The sequence below is a fragment of the Chrysoperla carnea genome, chromosome 5 (assembly GCF_905475395.1).
Source record: "Chrysoperla carnea chromosome 5, inChrCarn1.1, whole genome shotgun sequence".
Lineage (NCBI taxonomy): Eukaryota > Metazoa > Arthropoda > Insecta > Neuroptera > Chrysopidae > Chrysoperla > Chrysoperla carnea.
Genome location: NC_058341.1, coordinates 19253538 through 19276419, shown reverse-complemented (window position 1 = coordinate 19276419; position 22882 = coordinate 19253538). Strand labels below are relative to the sequence as shown.

The 22882-nt window shown below is 29.4% G+C and overlaps 2 protein-coding genes and 1 non-coding gene across 5 annotated transcripts in view; 2 read left to right on the top strand and 1 right to left on the bottom strand.

Moving 5' to 3' along the window:
* LOC123300102 (frizzled-4-like) overlaps nucleotides 1-22882 on the bottom strand; it is a 32849-nt gene that overhangs the window by 2409 nt on the left and 7558 nt on the right. Inside the window, exon 1 of one of the 3 annotated variants that reach the window (XM_044882573.1) lies at nucleotides 4041-4193. The exons of 1 other annotated variant lie outside the window; for it this stretch is intronic. In XM_044882573.1, the coding sequence (XP_044738508.1) occupies nucleotides 4041-4166 (126 nt within the window). In that variant the 5' untranslated portion in view covers nucleotides 4167-4193. Of the gene's footprint in view, nucleotides 1-2230; nucleotides 2367-4040; nucleotides 4194-22882 lie in introns of those variants that run through there. One more of the 3 variants, XM_044882575.1, reaches the window with a different exon arrangement.
* Nucleotides 10828-10900, top strand: Trnav-aac. The gene has a single exon. It is a non-coding gene; the product is annotated as a tRNA-Val (tRNA).
* On the top strand, nucleotides 17366-19587 carry LOC123300626 (pancreatic triacylglycerol lipase-like). Its single transcript, XM_044883224.1, has 2 exons — nucleotides 17366-17406; nucleotides 18627-19587. Exon 2 carries the CDS (start codon nucleotides 18652-18654, stop codon nucleotides 19585-19587), a length of 936 nt encoding a protein of 311 aa, XP_044739159.1. The 5' UTR covers nucleotides 17366-17406; nucleotides 18627-18651.

Below are 22882 nucleotides of genomic sequence, written 5' to 3'. Positions count from 1 at the left end.
AAACAAAAAAAATTACAAAATACTATCAAAATACGTTAAGATTACGAGATAATCAGCTGCAAATTTCGAGGGTTTGAGGATGTAAAATACACTGTCCATCCAGTTATTTTTTACAGGGTGGATTTAAAAAATTTCCTCCTTAATATTTCGAAAACGGAATGAACAATAAAGAAACACGACAACGTGTATTTACTCTTTTCTAGGGAAGGGGGTTCTTTTTAACCCACGAACATCTTTTGGTTAAGATTTTGCTTAAATGACTCAACTACCTTAAATGAAAAAATAAAAAGTTAAGCTCTGTTGAAAAATTGACTTTTAACACTTAAATATTTTGGTTAATTTTTAACGATCAAAGAATTAAAGTGCGTTGCTTGGAAAAAACGCGCAATATTATCAATATTTACATGAACTTTGATAATATTTCCAAAAATTTTATTTTAATACATACTGAATCAAATAAATAAACAAGTACTCAAATATAAAATGGGTCATGTAGCTAATAATAAAAAAGATCCCCTAAAATCCAGTAAAATCAAAGTTTTTTTTTTTTGAACATAATAAAACCTTCTTACATGACATAAAAAGAAAAGAATTTTTTGTGTGTGTGTAATATTAGAGGGTAATTACAAGCCGGTTTACAAAAGAAACTTATTATATTCATAGAATCTAAAAGACATGCAGAAACGACCCCCACAAATCTCAAATAATAGTATAATAATATATAATACATTTCTTTTCAAAAAAATATCATTCAACAAAAGATGAAAAAACCCTCTTATGATATAGTATTTTTTTTGGATACGCAATATCAGTATAAAGTGTATCAAATAACATTGTCTTGTGTAACTAATTATATATAGTGAACATGCCATTTATATTGTTTATTAAGGTTCTTTGTAAATCAAACGATAAGTATGGGGGAATTCAATTTTCTGTCAGAGTTTTTTCAATTTTTCATGCTCTCTTTACCATATTCGGAGTACTTTTGAATAGACATTTTAAAGGATCTTTTTTTTAAGGTTCACATCTTTGAGTTGGTAACACTCTTTATACCCTGTATATATGTAATATATATCAAGGTATACTAAGTTTAGTTCCAAGTTTGTAACGCTTAAAAATATTGATGATAAAATTTGGGTATAGATGATGATAAAATCATCTAATTAGTCCATTTCCGGAGGTCCGTCTGTCTGTGATGATGATAACTCAAAATCGAAAAGAAATATCAAGTTGAAAATTCGTAAATTGAGTCTTGGATCCGTCGCGTCGTAGGACCCATCTTGTAAACCGTTAAAGATAGAACAAGTTTAAATGCTAAAAATTTTCTTTATAAAAAAATAAACCACTTTTGTTTGAAACATTTTTTTCGTATACGTTACTGATTACCTGTGAGGGCTCAAGTAAGGGTATAACTTTGGTGTTCATTTTCTCCAAAACTATAAAAGAGAGTTACTTCGAAAAAGCAAGCACTGATATTCGACACTTTCTATACAGGATATTTCAAATAGCTAAGAACACTGAGCTTCTATTCGCAAATCTATAAATTTTTATATAGTAAAATCGAAAATGGATACTATTATCTGAATATTCTTGTCAAGGAATGACACTCATGTGTATCCAACCCAAAAAAAAATCGTATATCCGTGTGCATTCTAATCGTATTATTATCCCAAACTCTTATTGTCATTAAATATACATTAACTATAGGTAATAATATAAGGTTATATAAATAATTTTTGAAATGCATATCAAAGATGTTCTTTGAGGCGTAATCGTAATGGATAATGTTTATTAAGCGTAAACTGTTTTTTATGTTGACAAGTATACAGGTAATAATAACAATTATATACAGCCAGGTAAAAATGATTATTACTTCAAGAGATTATAGTAAAATTCATTCGATTTTTTTAGGTACATTGTATGAAAGTAAAAACCAGGATTTTTTACTCCCTGGGGGTGTCAAATTTGTCTAACTTCTATACAATTTTTGTTTGGGATACAAAGGAATAAATTCGTATGCCAAAATAGGTATATACATTTAAAATCGGTTATAACAACGAAACATGAGATGATAAATAATATAGTCTACTTATAAGGTAGTACGAACACCAAGACAATTTTAGATTTAGCGTTGAAATTATTTGTACCTTATTTTCAACTTTGATGATGAATTTTGTTACAGCTTCATGAATGTAGACGAAAAATAAGAATAAAAATTTTCGATATCTACCTTGGTAGAATTCTTCGTCTACTTGGTTTGAGGAATATTTTATGACGAATGCCCTTGAGCAAATGGAGCTTTACAATTTGTTGTTAAGTAATATTTTCCTCTAGCAGTTGTATTAACAGGAAAACCCATTAACTCCGTTTCACCATTTTCACACTTTCCTTTAACATAATTCCCCCACGATTTACATTTGTGTGATACAAAGGCTGTTTCACACGATACACTTTCAGTGTAATATAAAGCGGCTCTAAAATGCTTGCAATTGATATCTAAACAACCGCATCCAGGTTGTAAAGAACCTCCATTTGGATAAAAATCCACATCACCTATTTGCTGTGATATCCCAAACACTCCACGACAAGTATGAATTATATCAACAAAATCAGCATCAGTTCTGGATAAACGCTTCTTCGAATTAACCAATACGGGTATTCCATATAAAGGTCCAGCAGGATCTAATCCAGTAATACGACCAATTTTGACGTTTAAGTGTTGAAAAATATGTTTTCCTATAAAACCACAAAGATGTGCTCCTAAAGAGTGTCCAACTAATTGTAATTTTTTCACATTCAATTCTTTTATTTTAACTAATTCCAAAAGAATTTGTGCCATATAGTATGCTATTTGAGGGGCAAATTTCGTTGTACGAACATAATCCATTTGTGCAAAATATGACCAATCTAATATGATTACATTACAACTTAAACGTTCCAGATAGTTGTTTCGACTTTTTCGAATCCAAATATTGTTCCCAGTGTCATGAAACCCATGTGTTAAAACTACGGTTAAATTTGAACCATTCAACGATGATTCCTTTATGAAATAAAACGGTATCAAAAAACATATGCAACTGGCAGTATAAAGGAAAGTGTTCTATAATGACCCCCTTAAAAAAAATGTAATTTATATCCAAACTATTCGAGATATGTATAACGTCGAAATATTTTTGGATTCTTTATTCAAGTGCTGTAATATTGGCATGCGAATTTCTTTGATTTATTCCAATTTTTAGAACTGTTCGAAATATTTCAGAAGAAATCGTTTTATCGATCTTGTAAAATGATTTCATTACGGTTTCTAACAAACAGTTCACATAAAATATTAATTGTTATTTTAAATGGGGAATCATTTTACTGATTATAATTTTACACACAAAATAGGAATCATTTTAACGTATATAAAGGTGATCATTCTAACCGTAAAGACATATTTGAATATCGTCATAAAAGCTGATCTTAAAATTTATTATACGCCTATCAAAATGTATTATTATATCATTAAAAGTCAACATAAGCCAAGAGTAAAACAACCAGCTGGCGAAAACTAAGACAAATAAAAGCAATTTTACGCGTTGATCGTAGATCAGAAGCAGTAAATTTGATAATTTGGTACGAAACACTAAATAGCTTATACATCGCTACAAGTCATTGTTCAACGATTAATTTGATCACATGGAAGCCATAGATCGATAAATAAAGTATTGGCTTCAACGGTTTACTTAAAACAATGAAGGATCATTGTATCCCGAGGGATCATTACATAGCACTTTCCCCTATGTTGCAAAAAATTTAGTAATCAATTTCTATTTCTCTCTCTCTATATGTTTTGAAACACTGAATTCGAAAATACTCGCAAAATTTTCAACTGAAAATTTAGATCGTAAAATCATAAACAAAAAAAGGTATTTTGTTATCGTAATTCTTGTTTCTTTAGCTAAAATTCGAATACATAACTTCCGAAAACATTTTGGAAGCTACATTAAAATGAATTACTAAATTTTATGCAACTTAAAACTACTATTTGTTTCTATTACCTCACAATTCCATAAATTTAATAAAAATGGTTCATCTGGTTTATCATTTGTATATAAATGTATTATTACATGTTCTGCTATAGCATAGTAATTTAACTTATTTTTAGAACTTAATCGATTTCCCATCACTCAATAATTTTTAATTTTATTCAATTGATGAATGTGACATACTGAGATGTCAAATAAAAATAGGGACATTTATTAAAAGAATATAGGGACATTTATCAAAAATATATACATTGAATATAGGGATATTTATCAAAAAAAAATATACATTGAATGTCAAATTTTCATATTACAAAATTTTTTACATAAAACATCGTGATTTCACTGAACTTTTTCGCTTTTTGACTTAAAAATTACTTATCACATATCACTTTATATTATTTACTGACGAATCTACAATGACAAGTATGACAACAACACTTTGTTTTGACATTTACAAACCGCCGCCATGATGTATTGGACCCAAGCAATTACCTCAGTTGTTGGCACACTTTAAATCGTTTGACGCTCAGTCCGTGTACATTATGGTCTTATGCTGTAGGTACTATTGCCACTAAACACTAAACCCTTGCATTGACTAAAGAAAGGTAAGAACGGAGTGCAAATGACGGGTTAAGACCTCATGAGAGGAGAGAGGATGTTAAGTTTGCATTTTCACGACCATGACCAATCAAAATAAGGTATAGTGTCCATAATTGGGCTTTTCACTCCGACCGTATCTTTCCATAGTCCATGGTTAGCAGGCGAATTAGTGCAAATGAACAAAATTCGATTCTCTTTACTAAGCACTAATAGCCTACTTCGAGCACAATCGGAGTGGATAACTGACCACTTGTCACTTCATGCTTGGTGATCATGTAAACAGCCACGGCAAATGTTTAGTGCAATTGGAAACGATCAGTAAACATGCGTGTTTGTGTGTTTGGTTAAATGGTTAATACTAAGGTATTAACAGCTTCTAAACTCTGGTTACAGGATATTACTAAGCAGTTAATATTTGTCATCATTCCCATACTAACAAAAAATAAAAAATGATTAATTAATTAAGAAAACTTCAAGACTTGCGATTGTCGATTTAGAAAGCCGCATTGAGACTAAAGTTAGGTATGCACAAATACCACGCTAGCTTGGTCGTGTTTTTAGAGTTTTATAGTTAATTCCAGAAAAGGTAATCCATCGAAATAAAAAAATTTTAATTTAACAAAAATATTATCACGTTACCATCCAGACTTGAAACTATTTATCTAAGCAACAAAAAATTAGTAACATTTATTTTAAAAATTACTTTACGAAACATCAAACGCAAATACCATAAAAACATAGCCAAGCAAAACCTAATCAAAATATTTTAAACGAATTATCACGATCTCAAATACTCATTTTAAAACGACGCAAAAAGAGTAGAAGAAAACAAAAAAATAAAATAAATATAAGTAAAAATCAAAAGGAAAAAAGATTGATATCTTACAAGGCGCGTAGACAACTGACAAAAACGGAAACTCGTTTGACAAAAGACATTTTATATGTATGTGATGATGGTTAAGTTCTTGGTTTGTTGTGTGTGCTTGTGCTTCATGTATTTAGTTTTTAGTTTGAGAGTTTGTAGAAAAAAAAAAAACGGAGAAGAGGACTTTGTTGTTGTTGATCGTACATTGACAGAACAAAAACATGTCTATTGTATTCAATTATTATAGTCAAAAGAATCCAACTTTGAAATACACACACAGATATAATATACACTTTTTATTAAAAGACCATTATTTTTATGGTGCTTTTATTTTACCTCTGTGTAGAAGATTGCAACATACAAATGAACCCGACAAACAGCGATAAAATACAAAAAAATATATTCTCGGTAGAGATGGTTGTGGCGCTTCTTGATATCCGACCAATCTACCTGGTCCTGGAGATTGAAGCGGAGGCTACAAGAACGGTCTATCGACTTAAGATAGAGAGACTAAGGACTCGGCTACATTGAGGTTAGATTGAGGCTGAGATTAATTTGATTAATTTTGCTACGAGGAACTGTAAAACGGACCTAAAGGCATGAGATGGACCGTTTTAAGCACCACTCTCGCTTAAAGCTGTACTGGATTTTGCGGTGTAATCGATAAGCTAAGTTGTACATAGCCGCAAGTAGATTATTTGATTAATATCGATTGAAACTGACTAGGATTCAGTAGAAAGAGATGATAGATCTTTTAACATGACATTATCCCAGATGCAGGGAAGTTATAGAGGACGATGAAACTTCTTTTCATCTTATTTGTTCCTGTTTCGTGAAGTTAGTTAGAGAATATCGAAACTTGAGACACATTCATCCTCAGAACAAACCAACTACTAGGAGGGATTTTTAATGTGTTGGCACGATTTGATTTAATTTTTTAAGAAATACTTCAACGCGAAGTCAAAAAGAAATTTTTTAATTTTTAACATACAGAGGTCATTTGAGTATTGTCAACTAGCTTTTTTGTATTCAATCACAAACAATCCTTCTTCGCCGTGATGATTGTCTTCTTCGTTTTTCTATACTTTTTCGTATATGAGATGATTTATATTCTCGATTACAGTGGCGATTATACCTTAACCGTTGTTTAGCTTTTTTATGCTGTTTTAATCAATTGTATCACATTATAACAACAGACTGTCTCAAAAGTCCTTAGCCACACTTTGATTTGGACACTTCGAGTAATACTAATTTGTTGTGATTGGTAGAGTTAACTCTTCATAAAAAATTTTTCTGTAACAATACAGAAGTAACTAATTCAGATATTTTCCAAAATGATTAGAAGAAAATTATTGCAGAGATATATGTGATAATAGGCTAATTAGATAAAAAGATAAAAACTAACAATTTTTATTTAAAACATTTTTTTTTTTGAAAATCGTTAACTCTTGGAGGAAATGGCTTAATTTTCACATTTCCTCCGGTAAACTAATGATTTTCGAAAAAATCTTTTAAATAAAAATTGTAAGTTTTTTTTCTTCTGCGGATAAACTTTCCAATTTATAGTGTTATTCTATCTCTTATCTTTTAGGATCTTAATTGACTATCAAATCAATTCGATGAACTAGGTCAAATTTAATATGATGTGCTCGAAAAATTATGTCATTTTATAATATATTCCAATGGTCCACCATGTATAACTAACTTTACTAATGAAAAATATTTTCATTATATAGCAAAACCTAGAAAAATGCGATGAAAAAAACGTAGCATACCAATTTCCACAGCTAATAAAAAATTAACCTTTGATTTTCAATTCATCAAAGGAGTAAAACAGTTGCATTTAGTAACATCATATATGCAATTGTATTAACTATAATGTAATGTATATTGCCTCTACTTATTGAAAGATACGACACAATAATAAAGAGAATGATTGCTTAACGCATTCATCGGTTGTTCAGACTAAGCCCCCAGTAATTCCACTAAGGTGTTAATGTTCTATCGTGGTAGATTATTCTTAGCCCTTTTATTTATAACTTATGTTTGGGCCAAATTATCTGTTTTAAAAAAAGAATATTGAGAAATTGTTTTCAATAAAAACACGGAAACATAAAAAAGAGTCTTGCGTTATGCTACAACTCACAGAAGCAATATTCTCGAATGAGCGAACGCTACGATGATACACACACCTTGCCTAACTACAATGCTTCGAGTCTCCTCGAATTTTTGCACAATGTTGCAAATTTTTCGTTACGCTTAAAACAAGCGGATTTCTGCTTTACAGAGTAGCAAAACTTATGAAACTAAAATCGGATCACCTTTTATTACTAATAAAGGTACAAAATACTGGTAGCTTGTCCCTATAATTATTACCTGTTGAAATATCCCCAATCTTTGACGAATTTTTTGCGCTACACATGTTTTGTAAATAACCTCTTCTATTATTATTTCTTACAGTGGTGTATAAAATCGGTGATATTCAAAGGAAATATAAAATATCGATCCTAAGAATTATGAGGTAATCTCAAATTTAGAAAAATTATAATTTTTAATAACAACAAAAAATATATAATTGACAAAAAAAAAATATACCTTTAAATAATATATTAAGGTAGTATGAGCGCCACAGCAAGTTTAGAATTGTGGTTGAAATTATTTTTAACTTATTTTCAACTTTGATGATTAATTTTGTTATAACTTCAAGAATGTAGACGAAAAATAATAATACAATTTATCAATTTGAATATTTTGAAAAGTACTCAGATATTGAAAAATTTTATTCTTACTTTTCGCCTTATATTGTCTCCCCCCCACTACCGAACTCATAAATCCTTAATTAGTCGGGCACAACGGGTTTTTTTATTTTCAATAATTTATTAAGGTTTTATCTTTAAATAATTTTCTCTACGGACTAGTTTTGGAGAAATCTATGAAAGCATATCATTCATCTATCATTTTCTAGTAAGTAAGACCAATGTTAAATATGCCTACTTTTCAAGTCATTTCTATATTTAAATAATCGGGCAATCCTCCCTAAAGTTTTCAGGATTGATTTAGACTTAGTCCAACTTTATATATATAAAAAAACAAGCGTTTTATCCAAAATTGCACTGGCGTTCGTACATCCTTAAAATGAAAATTACCGTATACACTATTGTATATAATATTATACCCCCCTCTGCGTCTCACACCGTTCGTTCCCAATTACCCAAACAGAGATAATTACAATATAAATGTTGTACATGCAGAGAGTACAGAAAAGATACTTAAAAATACTATAGAGTAAGGGAAAGGTGTTGTACCTTGAATCAATCTTTAGTTTCATGAAAGATATTGATAGGATCATTTTTAATTTGAAATAAAAGCAAATCGGTGTGAGATATAAATATGATTTTTTATACCCTGTATTTTTGAAATATATATCAAGGTATATTCCATGTTTGTAACGCTTAGAAATATTGATGATTAGAACAAAACGGTATGAGATATAAATATGATTTTTTTATACCCCGTGTATATGAAATATATATCAAGATATGTTAATTTGAGTCCCAAGTTTTTAACGCTTAGAAATATTCATGATATGAACAAAATTTTGATATTAGCGTTCATAAAATCATCTAATTAGTCCTTTTTCGTCTGCCTGGTCGTGAACACAATAACCCAAAAACGAAAAGAGATTTCAATTTGAATTTTTTAGGCGTAAACAGTGGGTCTTGGGTCCGTAGAACCTATCTTGTAAACCGTTAGAGATAGAACAAAAAGTTCAAATTGTAAAAAATGTTTCTTATAAAAAAACCTTTAGTTTGAAACATTTTCCCGTAAATAGCATTGTTTTCCCGTGAGTGTGCAAATTAAGATAAAATCAGTTCCATTATTATATAAAAACAATTTGAAAAAATATATAAATGTAAATTGTGATCATGGGTACAACACTCTCCCTTATACTATACAGTACTCACAAATAAATGGGTATACATTCGTGATAGTCCAAGGCGCCAAAGTCTGTTACCAAAGCATATTATTACCTAAACCATCTATTAAAATAGCCTTCACTAATAATAATTCACCTGCATTTATGGTTATAGGTAGAGAACTGAGGTACATATTATAAGCTAACTAACGTTATAATATACCTAGTAATACTGAGCGATTATAAATGATTGATGGTTATAAAACACTAATAATATCTGTTATTAAATCGGCACCATTTGGAAAAGTTTTTTTACTATTTGTATTCGCACCGTGTGTGAGTTTCGTTTTCATGGTAACGATACACTACTTTAATTATAGAATTATATGGATGCATATTTAATTGTATGGATTGCATTTATGACTTACATTGAACATTTAATATTATTGTCTCAGAAATTTAAATCAATAGTTATGATAATTTACATTTGAAAAATAATATTTGTGCAATTTGATTTCTTATTTTCTTCTTCTTTTAATTTGACATTTTCTATAACATTAACATGTAAAGAATTGCAAATTATTCATAACAGCCACCTTTATCGCCAAAACTTTTCACTGGAAGCGGTGGCATCGATTTTATTGTCCCTACCATGACTACGCACACAACGAATTATGAAAACAAATTATTCCATATAAAAAGTTCTACATGGTCTAAAATTCGAAGCAAATTCGAAGCGGATTCGAAGCAAAATTAGACCATCGATAATTCATCGACGTGAAAATTTACGATTCTTTTTTTTGTGTTTATAAGATTTAATTGTTTGCACCCTATCTATTAAAGGTTATGACATGAAAAACATGGCCGATTGGCTTGGATAGTTAATCTCAAGAGTTGAAAATCATTCGTAACAACGATATTTTAACAATTTAAAGAATAATAATCATGCTAGAACATTTTCAAAATGCCTATTTCTGTTTTTTTAATCAAACACTAAATAAATATAATTTTCGACTTCACTATGTCACTATCAATCTTTTTTAATCTCTCTGTACAACCAATGTATCTTTAATTTTTTTACGTCATTAGTACCTTTCAAATATCTGACTGATATGCTGCTTCTTTACGTAATTTAATCGACTTTTATTAATGTTATTATGGTGTTAGGAGATGTAATTATTAGAGATAATTCTCCAGCAAGCGATGAGCCTTCAAAATAAAAACTTATGTTTCAGTTATTCAATCGATTTTTTTCCAGGAAAAAAGAACGGTTTATAATACAAAATAATTTTTTTACTGCATTATTATGATTGGCAAAATTTCCTTTACAATAAAATGCTTATGTAGCATTAATAGTTTTAAAATAGAATGGCATTTTAAACTACTTGTGACTGAAAATAATTCACATTAAGTAATAAGTTTTCGTGGTGTAGTGGTTATCACATCCGCCTAACACGCGGAAGGTCCCCGGTTCGATCCCGGGCGAAAACATAATTTTTTTTTTTATTGTTGGTGGAAGATATAAACCATTTGCGGCTATAAAAGAGATTACTTTTCAGATTATGGCCTTTCCTTTTCCATTACAATTCTTCCACTTTTTACAATACAATCACTTTTTACAAATTTCTAAGTTTTCTATTTTACATGTTTCGATTGATTTACATAAACAATGAATGTATATTGATAATTTATTATTACTTAATAATTATCTATTACTGACTAATATTGATAATAATGATAAAAATAAATATATTTTAAATATAAATAATAAAATATTTATAATATATCTAAAGCGGTTTTTCATTTAAAACGAAAGAAACTTAAACTGAACAACTAAGTATCAAACGGCAATAGTTGGATAGATCTTAAAAGGCAAGAGTTGGAAAGATTAAAAACTAATATTTTTTATTTAAAACATTTTTTCGAAAATCGTTAGTTTTCGGAAGTAATGGGACTTGAAAGTATGCCATAATTGCATTGAATACGCTAGCTTTAGAAAAATTTCTTAGGCAAAAGTGATGTCATTAATCGATAATCAAATCTATCCGATCAAGTAACCAAAAAATTGTATTTTTCGTATACGTGCCTCTCAGTGAAGCTTTTATATATAGAGGCTTTATATATTAGGTAAAAGAGATTTTGGGCTGTGAGGGGAAAGGAAGAAAAAAATTGGGATGTCAACTCCAGCGCATGACTGGAAATTACTCCTTAAGTATTGTATGGTGTGCTGTGTATTGTCAGTTTCAAACAATAGATGCTTTGTCTGTTATACGTGCTATTTAGCATAATGTATACATGGTAACCCAAAAAACTCCGAAGATGAACAATGTACATTGGTTGAGTAGCTAGGTAGTCGTTCTGTATCATTAGGTAACAACTACACTGTGTTCTGTGTCCGTCAGGTCATTATCAATTTCAAACAATAGATGCTTTGTCGATAGAATATAAGTATACAAGTTATCGATCTCCATTGACGTTTGTTATACTGTTTTATGAACTTTATTATCGTTTTATATGAAAAACACTTGGCCAATACCAAACTACAATCGTCAATCGATATCTAAAATTGATAAATACATACAGAAATAATCATATCAAACAAAAATTATATCAAGTGCCGTTTTTATGCGGTGTGCCGACAAAGTCAAACGTACCGCAAAACATATTTGTAATTTAATTCACTTGATAACAAAATATAAACAATCGATTATTATTATTTATAAATAATTACTTCTTTTTTTAAATAATTTGTATCGATCAAAAATAAATACAGAATTAAAACAATTGCAGATGTTCTTAAATAATGAGGGCAGGAAACATGTTTTTTTTTTTGCTTTAATAAAAGCTCATTCATATAAGAAACAGCGCCGAGAACAATTAGTTTTCGAATAAATTTTTCATAACCAACGATTCTTTTTTTTATTCGCCTCAATCCGACCAATAGAAGCAGAGATATTCAAGAAAATGTCACCAAAGAAACCCAAAATCGCGTGCAGAAGGTCGTGCGAATCGTTATGGAACCGGAAAAATCTTTTTCCGTATTTTTTACAACGAAAGAAATCTAGTTAAAAAAAGAATTTTCTCCCAAAATTTTTCGAATTGATAATCAAAATAAGGCAGATTTACCCATTTATTAGAGATAGGAACGAACTGGTTTGCAGTATTCATTCAAACCTTTGCCAAGACTAGTAAATTAAGTCTTGATTTCTCAAATATCCTTGTACAAGATTTAAAACCAAGTCTAATAAAATTGTGATTTGTCAATTTTTGCCCAATTCTACAAAATCAAATGTTAGTTTTCTGATCCATGCACAATCTTTGATCAATCTAATAAACCAAGTGTAGGTTTACCAATCTTTCTCCAGGCATCGATCGACTTTTGACAGAACGTTTCGATCACCAGGCACTAGCCTATTTTTATTCCGGTCAGGCACCAACGCAAAATCATAACGGCAAAATATTCAACTTATAAATACCATAACTTTGATTCTTTCTCTGTAACAGTTCCTGTTTCATGTTTTTTTTACGCTTTTTAATTTTTCATCTTATGCAAGATGCACATGACTGATTATGATCAACTTTCTTTACAATATATGAGATTGTTTAACTTTAGTCTAGCAAAATCATAATTTAATAATGCCATGGCACTACAATTCTCAGTCAGTTCGTTTCAGCCTGCTGTCTCAAGCATTAATGCCCTTCCATTTACCTCGACTTCATGCTATTTTTTCTTCCAACCACTAACATTCAGTATATTAAGACTACCCGAATAGAAAAAGCTGTGAGGCATTCCAAAATATCTGTTCGAGCCTAACGAGGCTTGCCAAAATGAGTTAAGCCTAATTCAGGCTTTATTATGTTTTAACTAGACCGTCGTTAGGAAACAAAGTAGTATAGCCCAACTTGGACATATCTTTGGAATTTCAGACTCACGTCTTACGCTAATAAACAAAGGCTTTCCAAAGTTAGGCATGCCGATTTCGATCGCTATCAGGAGTACTCGAGGAATACCTTCATTTAATCTTTCTCAATTGTTGGGAAAGCCCAATTTTTGTTTGAAGTATAGCTTCCGAACTTCGGCCTAAGAAGGAAACCGAGTCTGGGCCATAAAAGGTTTGTGCTATCACCAAGAAGTATTTTTTCCAAACAGCTACCTAATCAGGAAGTCAAATCAAGGAGGACCTCGCAATTACGTTGCGTCACAAACGTGGGCCTGGTTTGAATGCCTCACTTACCACAAGTTTGACATTCGATATCCCCCATTTGGGCTGAATCAATGCCTCACTGAAATTTCTAACCGGATAGCTGATACAAAGACATACAGAAAAAAATTTCGGATTTAGTTCCATTGGGAAAAAGAATTTACTTTTCAACCTTTGATTAATCACGCTTTTTCAAGTGTCATCAAAATCCCTTCGTATTTCTAATCCATAATAAGATATTCATAAAAAAGGAGTCAATTTCAAATCAATCAAAGGAAAAAAGACCAACTTTTTGAAACTTTTCTCATAAATATCTTAAAATGCAACTTAACTATCATAAATGTAAAACTATTGCATATACTTAAGATATATACAAAAATATTCTGTTTAATTATTACAATATTTGAAAATAATTAAAATATCGAACAACGCATACATAACTTCAACCCCTATTATTCACATTTCCCCTAAATATAAACATAACAAACACACATGTTATATTACATAACACCTTTTGTGAAAGCATTTCTGTACCGTCTACCTGAACCATGATACGTTTTATTTAAAATATAATTTTTAAAACAATTCTAATTTAAAAATTCTAATTTTTAAAATAATTTAAAACTTACAGCTTGTTGAGCTTCAATTTGATTATTATGCCGAAATATATTCGGCATATATGTAACATTATATCCTAAACCATAACAAACCGAAATCTGTATCGGTTCACATTCAGTTTTTGATAATCCCAACACATGATTTGTATGTAAACAAAAACAATAATTCAATAAAACAATTACTATTGTTAAAACACATGTAATTAACGATAAATTCGTCATTTTGTTAAACAATTAATAAATTTATTTAATTAAAAAACACATGAAATTAAATTAAATTAAATTAAACAATTTTTTTTCATATTTGTTAAATTAATAGTTTTAATAATATTGTATTTCGTAATTTTACTTTTCATTTTAAATAAGATTTTATCACAACAAACGTTCAACATTTGTGTATTTTCCAATTCGTAGAACCAACTTTACACATCAAACAACTTTTGAAGACTGAAAATGAAAACAAAACTTCGGTTGTAAGATCGTTTACCTTCGTTTACTTGTTTTTATAGATCTATCATTTAACCATAAAATAAATGTTATGGATGATTATACAAGGGTTTTTTAATTTATGAGAATGAAAACCGGTTTTAAAAGTAGTAAATAATAGGGTATTCCACTACTTTTGAAAAAGCACTTCAAAATGTTGATTTTACTAATAAAAAGCCACCAAAAATTTATTTCGGAAAAATACACACGCTTTCTTGCCAAAAACTTAAATTAAATTTTAAACCCTTTCTAAACTGTCAAAAACGCGGGCATCCAATTTGATGACGTCATATCGGTATCATTATACGAAATAACACAAATAAGTTTGACAGATATATTCATAGAAAAGTAATTATAATAAATATAAATATTTATTATCTATGTATTTATGATACCCAGCTGTCTACACTGAACTAACTGATGGTCTATGACTCATACCGCTATGACATCACAGCAGGGCCTACCCGCGTTTTAGGTCACGTGATTTACAGTTTAAAAATTAAGATTTTTAATTTTAATATTTTAATATGATTCGAAATCACAATATTTAAGTAAGTAATTATTATCAGATCGATGTTCCTAACTTAAGTTACCATAAATTGTTTACTAAATTAGATAGTTTTAATAGGCAACATACAAACTCAATTAATTCATGATTTTTAATTGTATTTTCTTTTAATTTTCCAAATTTTATGAGGCTAATTTACAAAGGTTTATTATAATAATAACCCAAATTACTTACTTATTACATATGTTATTTTGCATGTAAAAATTTTATTTCGTACACATGGGTTCTTAAAAAATTTAATTGCAAAAAATTATCCCAATTATTTTGATAACTCTTATCAGTATAAATTTATTATCAATATACTTAATTGAGTATAATAACTATTTTAATGACTACTAAAATTTTGTATTTTATATTTTAAGAATAATTTTATTGTAGTGGTAGATCTATAAGACAAAGAAAGAAAATAAATATTAAATTCAAGACGTTTATGGAGAGAAGGGAAAGGGGATATAAATTTAAAACTATAAAGCATGAAGGAATGTAGCCGAACATATCAAAGGAAGCCGACAGTATATTTGCCGAAATAGTCTTACCATTGAAATAAAAATATTGGTATCTTACATAATAATATATTATCATAGAGAGACGATGTAATGTATAAAAATATTATTTAGAATTGGTCTCGGATGAAGCATGAGCATCTTTGATTATGTTCCATCACTCTGTGGCCTTAAAAATTCCAGGCTAAAAAACTGACTCGTTTTACCTTATGATACTTTACCTTATAGGTAAAATCAGATTTATTTTAACCTGAATCTCTTGTGATTCCCTGAATGTCCTTGCTAATGACTGGAGTTACTGCACGTTACAAAAAAAGTCTGGACGATCTTTTGGAAAGCTTTAGCAAGGACTGACTGAAGCATATTCTCGATGAAGACTGTCATAAAGGACATTTCGATTGAAATCTTAACAACATTCGGATGTCATTGCATGCAAGGAAGCATAAAAAAGTAGGTACAATTTTATAAAAAATAAACATTGATTTTTCTCCCATCTCTTACGGTTAAAAATTTGTTTCTACCATCAATATTCCTAAGAGTTACAAATGGCACACTTTTAAAAATAAATTTGCTTAATAAAAAATGTAATTCGCACCGTGTGTGAGTTTTATTGGAGGCGTTTCCATGGTAACGATACACAACTTTAATTATAGAATTGTATGGATGCATATATAATTGTATGGGTTGCATTTATGACTTACATTGAAAATTTAATATTACTGTCTCACAAATTTAAATAAATAATTATGATAATTTACATTTGAAAAATAATATTTGTACAATTTGATTTCTTATTTTCACATCTTTTAATGCATTAAGTTTAATTAATTAGTGTTTTTCAATAATTTTAATTTGACATTTTCTATAACATTAACATGTAAAGAATTGCAAATTAGTCATAACAGCCTCGTTTATCGCCAAAATTTTTCACTGGAAGCGCTGGCATCGATTTTATTGTCCCTACCATGACTACGCACACAACGATTAGACAGGAATTGAAGTACTAAGAGGTAAAATAGTCGCCGATCTATATTTAACTAAATACAATATTTTCTTAAATAAAATGGAATGGTAGATCTATAGACATGTGTTATTCGGTTTAAGGGGGCGCGGTGAAGTATGTATGTACCTCACATACACAAGCTATCATATCGGCTTGTATCTGTTGTAAATGGCTGGATACCCTTGCTAGCCGCTCAAAGCACCCGACACGCAAATGACTGATCTCTGTCGATACAGTGGCGTACAAATAAATATATTCTCCAACAATAAAATTAGTATTTGTAATAACAATAGTGTGTCATATCCGTATACCAAGTTTTTAACGGATTTTCCCATTTTGAGGTGCGGATACGAATACGGATCTTTGTTTAAGTGCTACTGAGTTCGTTCAGTGAGTGTTTTAACTAGTTCAGTTTTCAATGAAATAAACGAACAATTTTGTATTCTGAAAACTTAGATTTCTGATAACGCGTCGAATGTGTTTTGGCACAGTTTAAAATGTTCTAATTATAGAATACTTTTTATTAATTTACTATTTTTAATTTCTTCTGTTTACCATGGTAACCCTAAAAAAAATGAAAGAAAGCACTCGTTATCAGATTTGTAAAAAACGAAACAGGTACGGATTTTTTTTATTTGTGGTGGATATCCGCGGATAGGGAGTTTCTTAATAATTCACAGAGAGTTTCTTACCAATTTAAATGTGTATTTTTGTCTGTTCTAAGTTATAAAAAGGCTCACTTATTAAAAGTTAAATGATGGTCTGGCTGACCATTTTTGTCAATTAACTTTTGACAGACCTTTTGTTATAAAAATAAGGTTTTAGATACCTTCCATCGGTTATACTTGCCTGGCTGACAGTAATTGTTAAGAAATTTGTCAGACTAAGTTTTGAAAACGTAGTAATCAGTCGAGATGCATAGGAAAAGTTGGGAAACCATATCTCTTAGAGCAAAATTTTGGCCGATGAAAACTTAGTTTGCCGTTTTTGTGCCCAAAAAAGTGAAATTGTTGGCTGAAAATTCACGGTTTTCTGACTCCAGATTCGTAATGAGCGATCAAAATTTCACATAGTTAACAGTTTGAACAATAAATACTTAATTTTCTAAGTAGAATTTCGATTCAAATATGACATAATTTTTGGAATTTTAAGCCAAAATAAGCATTTCAAAAAAATGTGGACTACATATGCTCCCGCTGGAACTATATGCTCTCTTTCGACTAGGTTAAGTTGGCGGAATGTTCCTTAGAGTCCTATAAACACGTTACAAAAAGTTTCTTTAAAATTGGTGCTTTGTCCCCATTTTTCGACTTTCACTTTTTTCCGGCTTATTGTATTAATAGGTGTTCATAAAATCACTTAATAAGTCCATTTTTGTTTGCTCGCCCAATCATCAGTCTGTCCTCAAACATTATAACTCGAAACATGATAGCGTGCTGAGGACGTAAAAAGTGAGCTTAAATCAAATGACATAGGTCAATTACTTCTTGGGTCCGTAAAATCCATCTTGTAAACCGTTAGAGATAGAATATAAGTTTAAATGTAGAAAATATTCCTTATAACAAAATAAACAACTTTTATTTGAAACATTTTTTCGTAAACATCACTGTTTACCCGCGGTGGCACAAATTAGGACAAAACTTTGGTGTCTTTTTTCTCCAAAACTATAAAAGATAGGTAGTTGAAAATAGCTTCAAATAGCGGTCTCATGAAAGATTCTCGAAAAAACGAAAAAAAAATCCTATAAAATTCTTTCGGAAGTTTTCGAGATTTCTGAAAAACAAAGCAGATGCTATACAGGGTATTTCAAAAATTAATTTGTTTTTATTTAATTTCAGTGACTCGTGACATTCAAATCAACGCATGGTATTAAGAAAATCCCCAACGAAAAATATTTTATTGATGGGAAATCGATTCATTAACACTTCGAACGATGCTAACAGCGAAATATCTAGAAATACATTCCCATATTTATATACAAATGATTTTCCAAACGAACCATTTTTATTAAATTTAACAAATTGCGCGGAATCATCGTTCGACAGTTCACATTTAACTGTTATCTTAATACACGGCCACCATGACACCGGTAACAACGTTTGGATTCGAAAAAGTCGATTTAACTATTTCCAACGTTCAAGTTACAACGTAATCGTATTAGATTGGAAATATTTTGCAGGAAGAAATTATTTATATGCCACAAAATATGCTCCCCGTGTGGCAAAATATATGGCAGAAATTCTTATTAAATTAGTGGAAACAAAAGAATTAAATGTAAAAAATCTCCAATTGATTGGACATTCCCTGGGAGCACATCTTGCTGGATTTATCGGAAAATATGTTTATCAATTCTTAAATCAAAAAGTTGGACGTATTACAGGATTAGATCCTGCGGGACCGTTATATGGAAAACCGATACTTGTGAGCCACGCAAAACGTCTTGCTCGAGGTGATGCAATTTTTATTGATGTTATACACACATGTGGGGGGATTTTTGGTATGTCACAGTTCGTAGGTGATGCGGATTTTTATCCAAATGGTGGTGTTTTACAACCGGGTTGTAATTTATTCGATTTTCATGGAAAACATTTTCGTGCGGCTTTATATTATACGGAAAGTATATTAAGCGAAACTTTTGTATCATATAAATGTGTTTCATGGAAGAAATTTAGGAAAGGAAAATTTATTAGTAATGAGATTGAGTTAATGGGTTTTTCTGTGAATACAACTGCTAATGGTAAATATTTTTTAAAAACTAATTCTAAATCTCCATTTGCTCAAGGACTTCACATCATATAAAAATTAATATAATGATGCATAAATAAATATAATATGTGTTATATAATTGATTAATTGTATTGTTTTTATATAAAATATAATGAGTTATTTTTTTTTTTTTAATTTTTTAATTAGAAATAAGTAAAATAGATAAAATTGTTAGTTTTTTATACCATGTATATATGTAATATATATCAAGGTATACTAAGTTTAGTCCCAAGTTTGTAATGCTTAGAAATATTGATGCTATGAAAAATATTTTGGTATAGGTGTTTATAAAATCACCTTATTAGTCCATTATCGGTTGGTTGTCTGTCTGTCTGTAAACACGATAACTCAAAAACGAAAAGAGATATCAAACTGACATACAGCGTGCTCAGGACATAAAAAGTTTGTATACCCTGTATTTATCAAGGATACTAATTTTATTATACCCTGTATACATGAAATATACAGGGTGATTGCTTAAATTGGTTCCATATGGAAAACTTTTTTATTAGAAGGTTTACGAAAAAAAGTTCTTTATAAAAATCTCTGCTTTCGAAAATATTAACATTAAGCTACTCATTTTTGATATCGAATTTACAGAATGTCTACAATATGAAATAGTTCGATAGGAATGTTAATGGCCGTTTAGAAATATCAACTATTTAGAACAGATAATAACTGAAACGGTTAAAAAAATCACTCTCGAGATATGTAGGATTGTATTGAAAAAATTTGGTGATAGAACAATTACATGTATGGAACGCGAATGTGTATACATTGAGACAAAAACGAACTGAAGACAAATGTTTAAGATAATTTGACCAAATCCAATTAAATCATTTTATACTATTTTTAAAATCTGTTCAATATTATTAAATGAAACCTACTAAGGTCAACTGATTATCATTTGCTAATGGTTATCAAATGATACTCAGTGAATGAACAAATTTATCTAATTCTGTCATACCCGTATCTCGCAAATTAGGGCTTAGATCCAAATTTGGAAAAAAGTTTTTTTGTTGCTCTTAATGAGCTTATTTTTGTAAGCTGGATATCTGCAGTCAATAACAGAACACTCTATATAACATTAAAAAAAAATTGAAATCTGTACATTTATTTTACCTGTGTAAAACAATGCCTACCCCTATTTCGGGTGTTATGGAAGAGGGATACGTGAGAACAAGAGAAGTGAAGGCTATAACGTAGAGTTTAGGCTAGTTTGACATAATGTAGAAACCTACAATCACCAACTCCAATACTCTCTAAAAATTAAAATAAAATTGCGCCGTTTATGAAATACAACACACAAACTTACACACACACAAAATACATTCAAAAAGAAAAAAAAAACTAGAGTTTGATGACAGCCCCGCTGTGAGCAACATGCTATTAGCTATGCTTAGCACTCTTTGCTATTATAAAAAAAAAAAAAAAAAAACGTATAATATGTAATACATATAACTCGTTTTTATTTCAAATAATTATTACAACTGAAACAAAACACCATCATTTGATTTTATTAAAAAAAATATAATAAAAAACAAAACAAAGTATCCTTCTGCTTCTTCAAAACCAAATCAAACTTAAGAAAATAAAATTTACTACATTAAAAAAAAAAAAAAATGAAAAACGGAAAAATATTTATATAAAAATAATATAATATGAGAATGCATCGCATCGTGCCGCAACTTTTGATATCAATACAAATTACCTATTATTGCTCTGTTTTACTTACACAGTGTGGCTACCACACAATTCATACAAAACCGGTTTACATTTGAACCTGTATTCAACAAAATTCTATTTTTAAAAGAATGATGCACTCACGTGACCTCTATATGCAGCGAATTAGTGGAAAACTACCAATAGAGTAATTGTATTAATTTTTTTCGTCACAAATTCATATATTACTGAAAGAATAATTCATTTAAAATGGTTATATTTTTGAATAAAAAATCCGGTAGTGACATATTTACACCCGTTGAGGCAATGAGTCAATCGGAATCACGCTAAATTCACATTTTTTCAGCTTGTTTCTATGGAAAATTACGATATAATATATTAAAAGCAAGTTTAGAAACAAACCATTTATCATTCTGTATGTTATTTTATCACTTCTCCGTGCGGTGGCGTTGCTAAAAACGATGTGTTGACGTCACTTGTAAAATTACATGATAAGACGAAAAGTAAGAATAAAATTTTTCGATATCTGGCTTAATTTTCAAAATATCGAAAATAGAAAATTTTGTTTAATTATTTAGCTTTCGATATTTCGAAAACCAAGACACATATCGAAAAATTTTATTCTTATTTTTCGTCTACATTCATAAAGTTATAACAAAATTCATCATCAAAGTTGAAAATAAGATAAAAATAATTTCAACCTTTAATCTACCCTGCTCTTACATCCCTTATATGGACGGTGACACTTAGTTTTTTTCTTTTCTAATTCATTGCTAATATGTTTACTTTCTATTAAAAAGTTTTTTTTTAATTTGTTTTCATTCATTCCAAATGAAAATTATCAAAAACTTCCAAAATATGTCGTTTTTTGAGATTCCTCCATAAGAGCCAATGTATTTCATATCGACTTTTTTCTTAAAAATTTGCACGGATACCTAAGCTGAAATTTTAACCACATATTCTTTGAGTAAAAGACTACCTACAAACAAATTTTGAGCCTTTAAATCAAACATTGTTGTCATGCTCATACATCCTTATATATCATTTTCTTCAGAACAACTTTAAATTAAAATCAAATAAATATTTTTACCACCAGCTCCTTAACTAACATCGCTGTACACAGAAGAAACAAGTACTTTTTAAGTACTAACAATAATATTCACAATAAAAAAAATAATTATTTAATTTTTAATTTTAATTTGTTATAAATTTGTAGTATTATATTCATCTAATTTTAATTAGAATTACTTTACCTACGATATAAGAATTAAGTTATATTTTTAATTTATTATTAAAATTAATTAATTAATTAATTTTATCACTCTACGGACGCTGTGTAATTAATTTGATTTAATTCAAATTCGAATATTAAATTAGATGTATTTTTTTTTTATTATTATTAAAGAATGTTGATAAGAAAACTTTAATTTAATTTGTGTTTAATTATAGTTGATTTTTTTTTTAATTAAAAATAATAATATTTTTTTATTGAATACTTTGTGATTGTATTTTGATAGAATTAATATTTGCTTTTATTTTGAACGTCGGACTTTTGTCCATGGTAGCGCAAAAATAAAAATCGACAGTGTAACTTTTTTTGTTTCTTTAAAATCTTGAAAGTTCAAACTTCATGGTAAGTTTAATT

Bases quoted from the DNA above. Each gene is read 5' to 3' on its own strand.
- LOC123300626 (XM_044883224.1), top strand. From the start codon at position 18,652: ATGGTATTAAGAAAATCCCCAACGAAAAATATTTTATTGATGGGAAAT.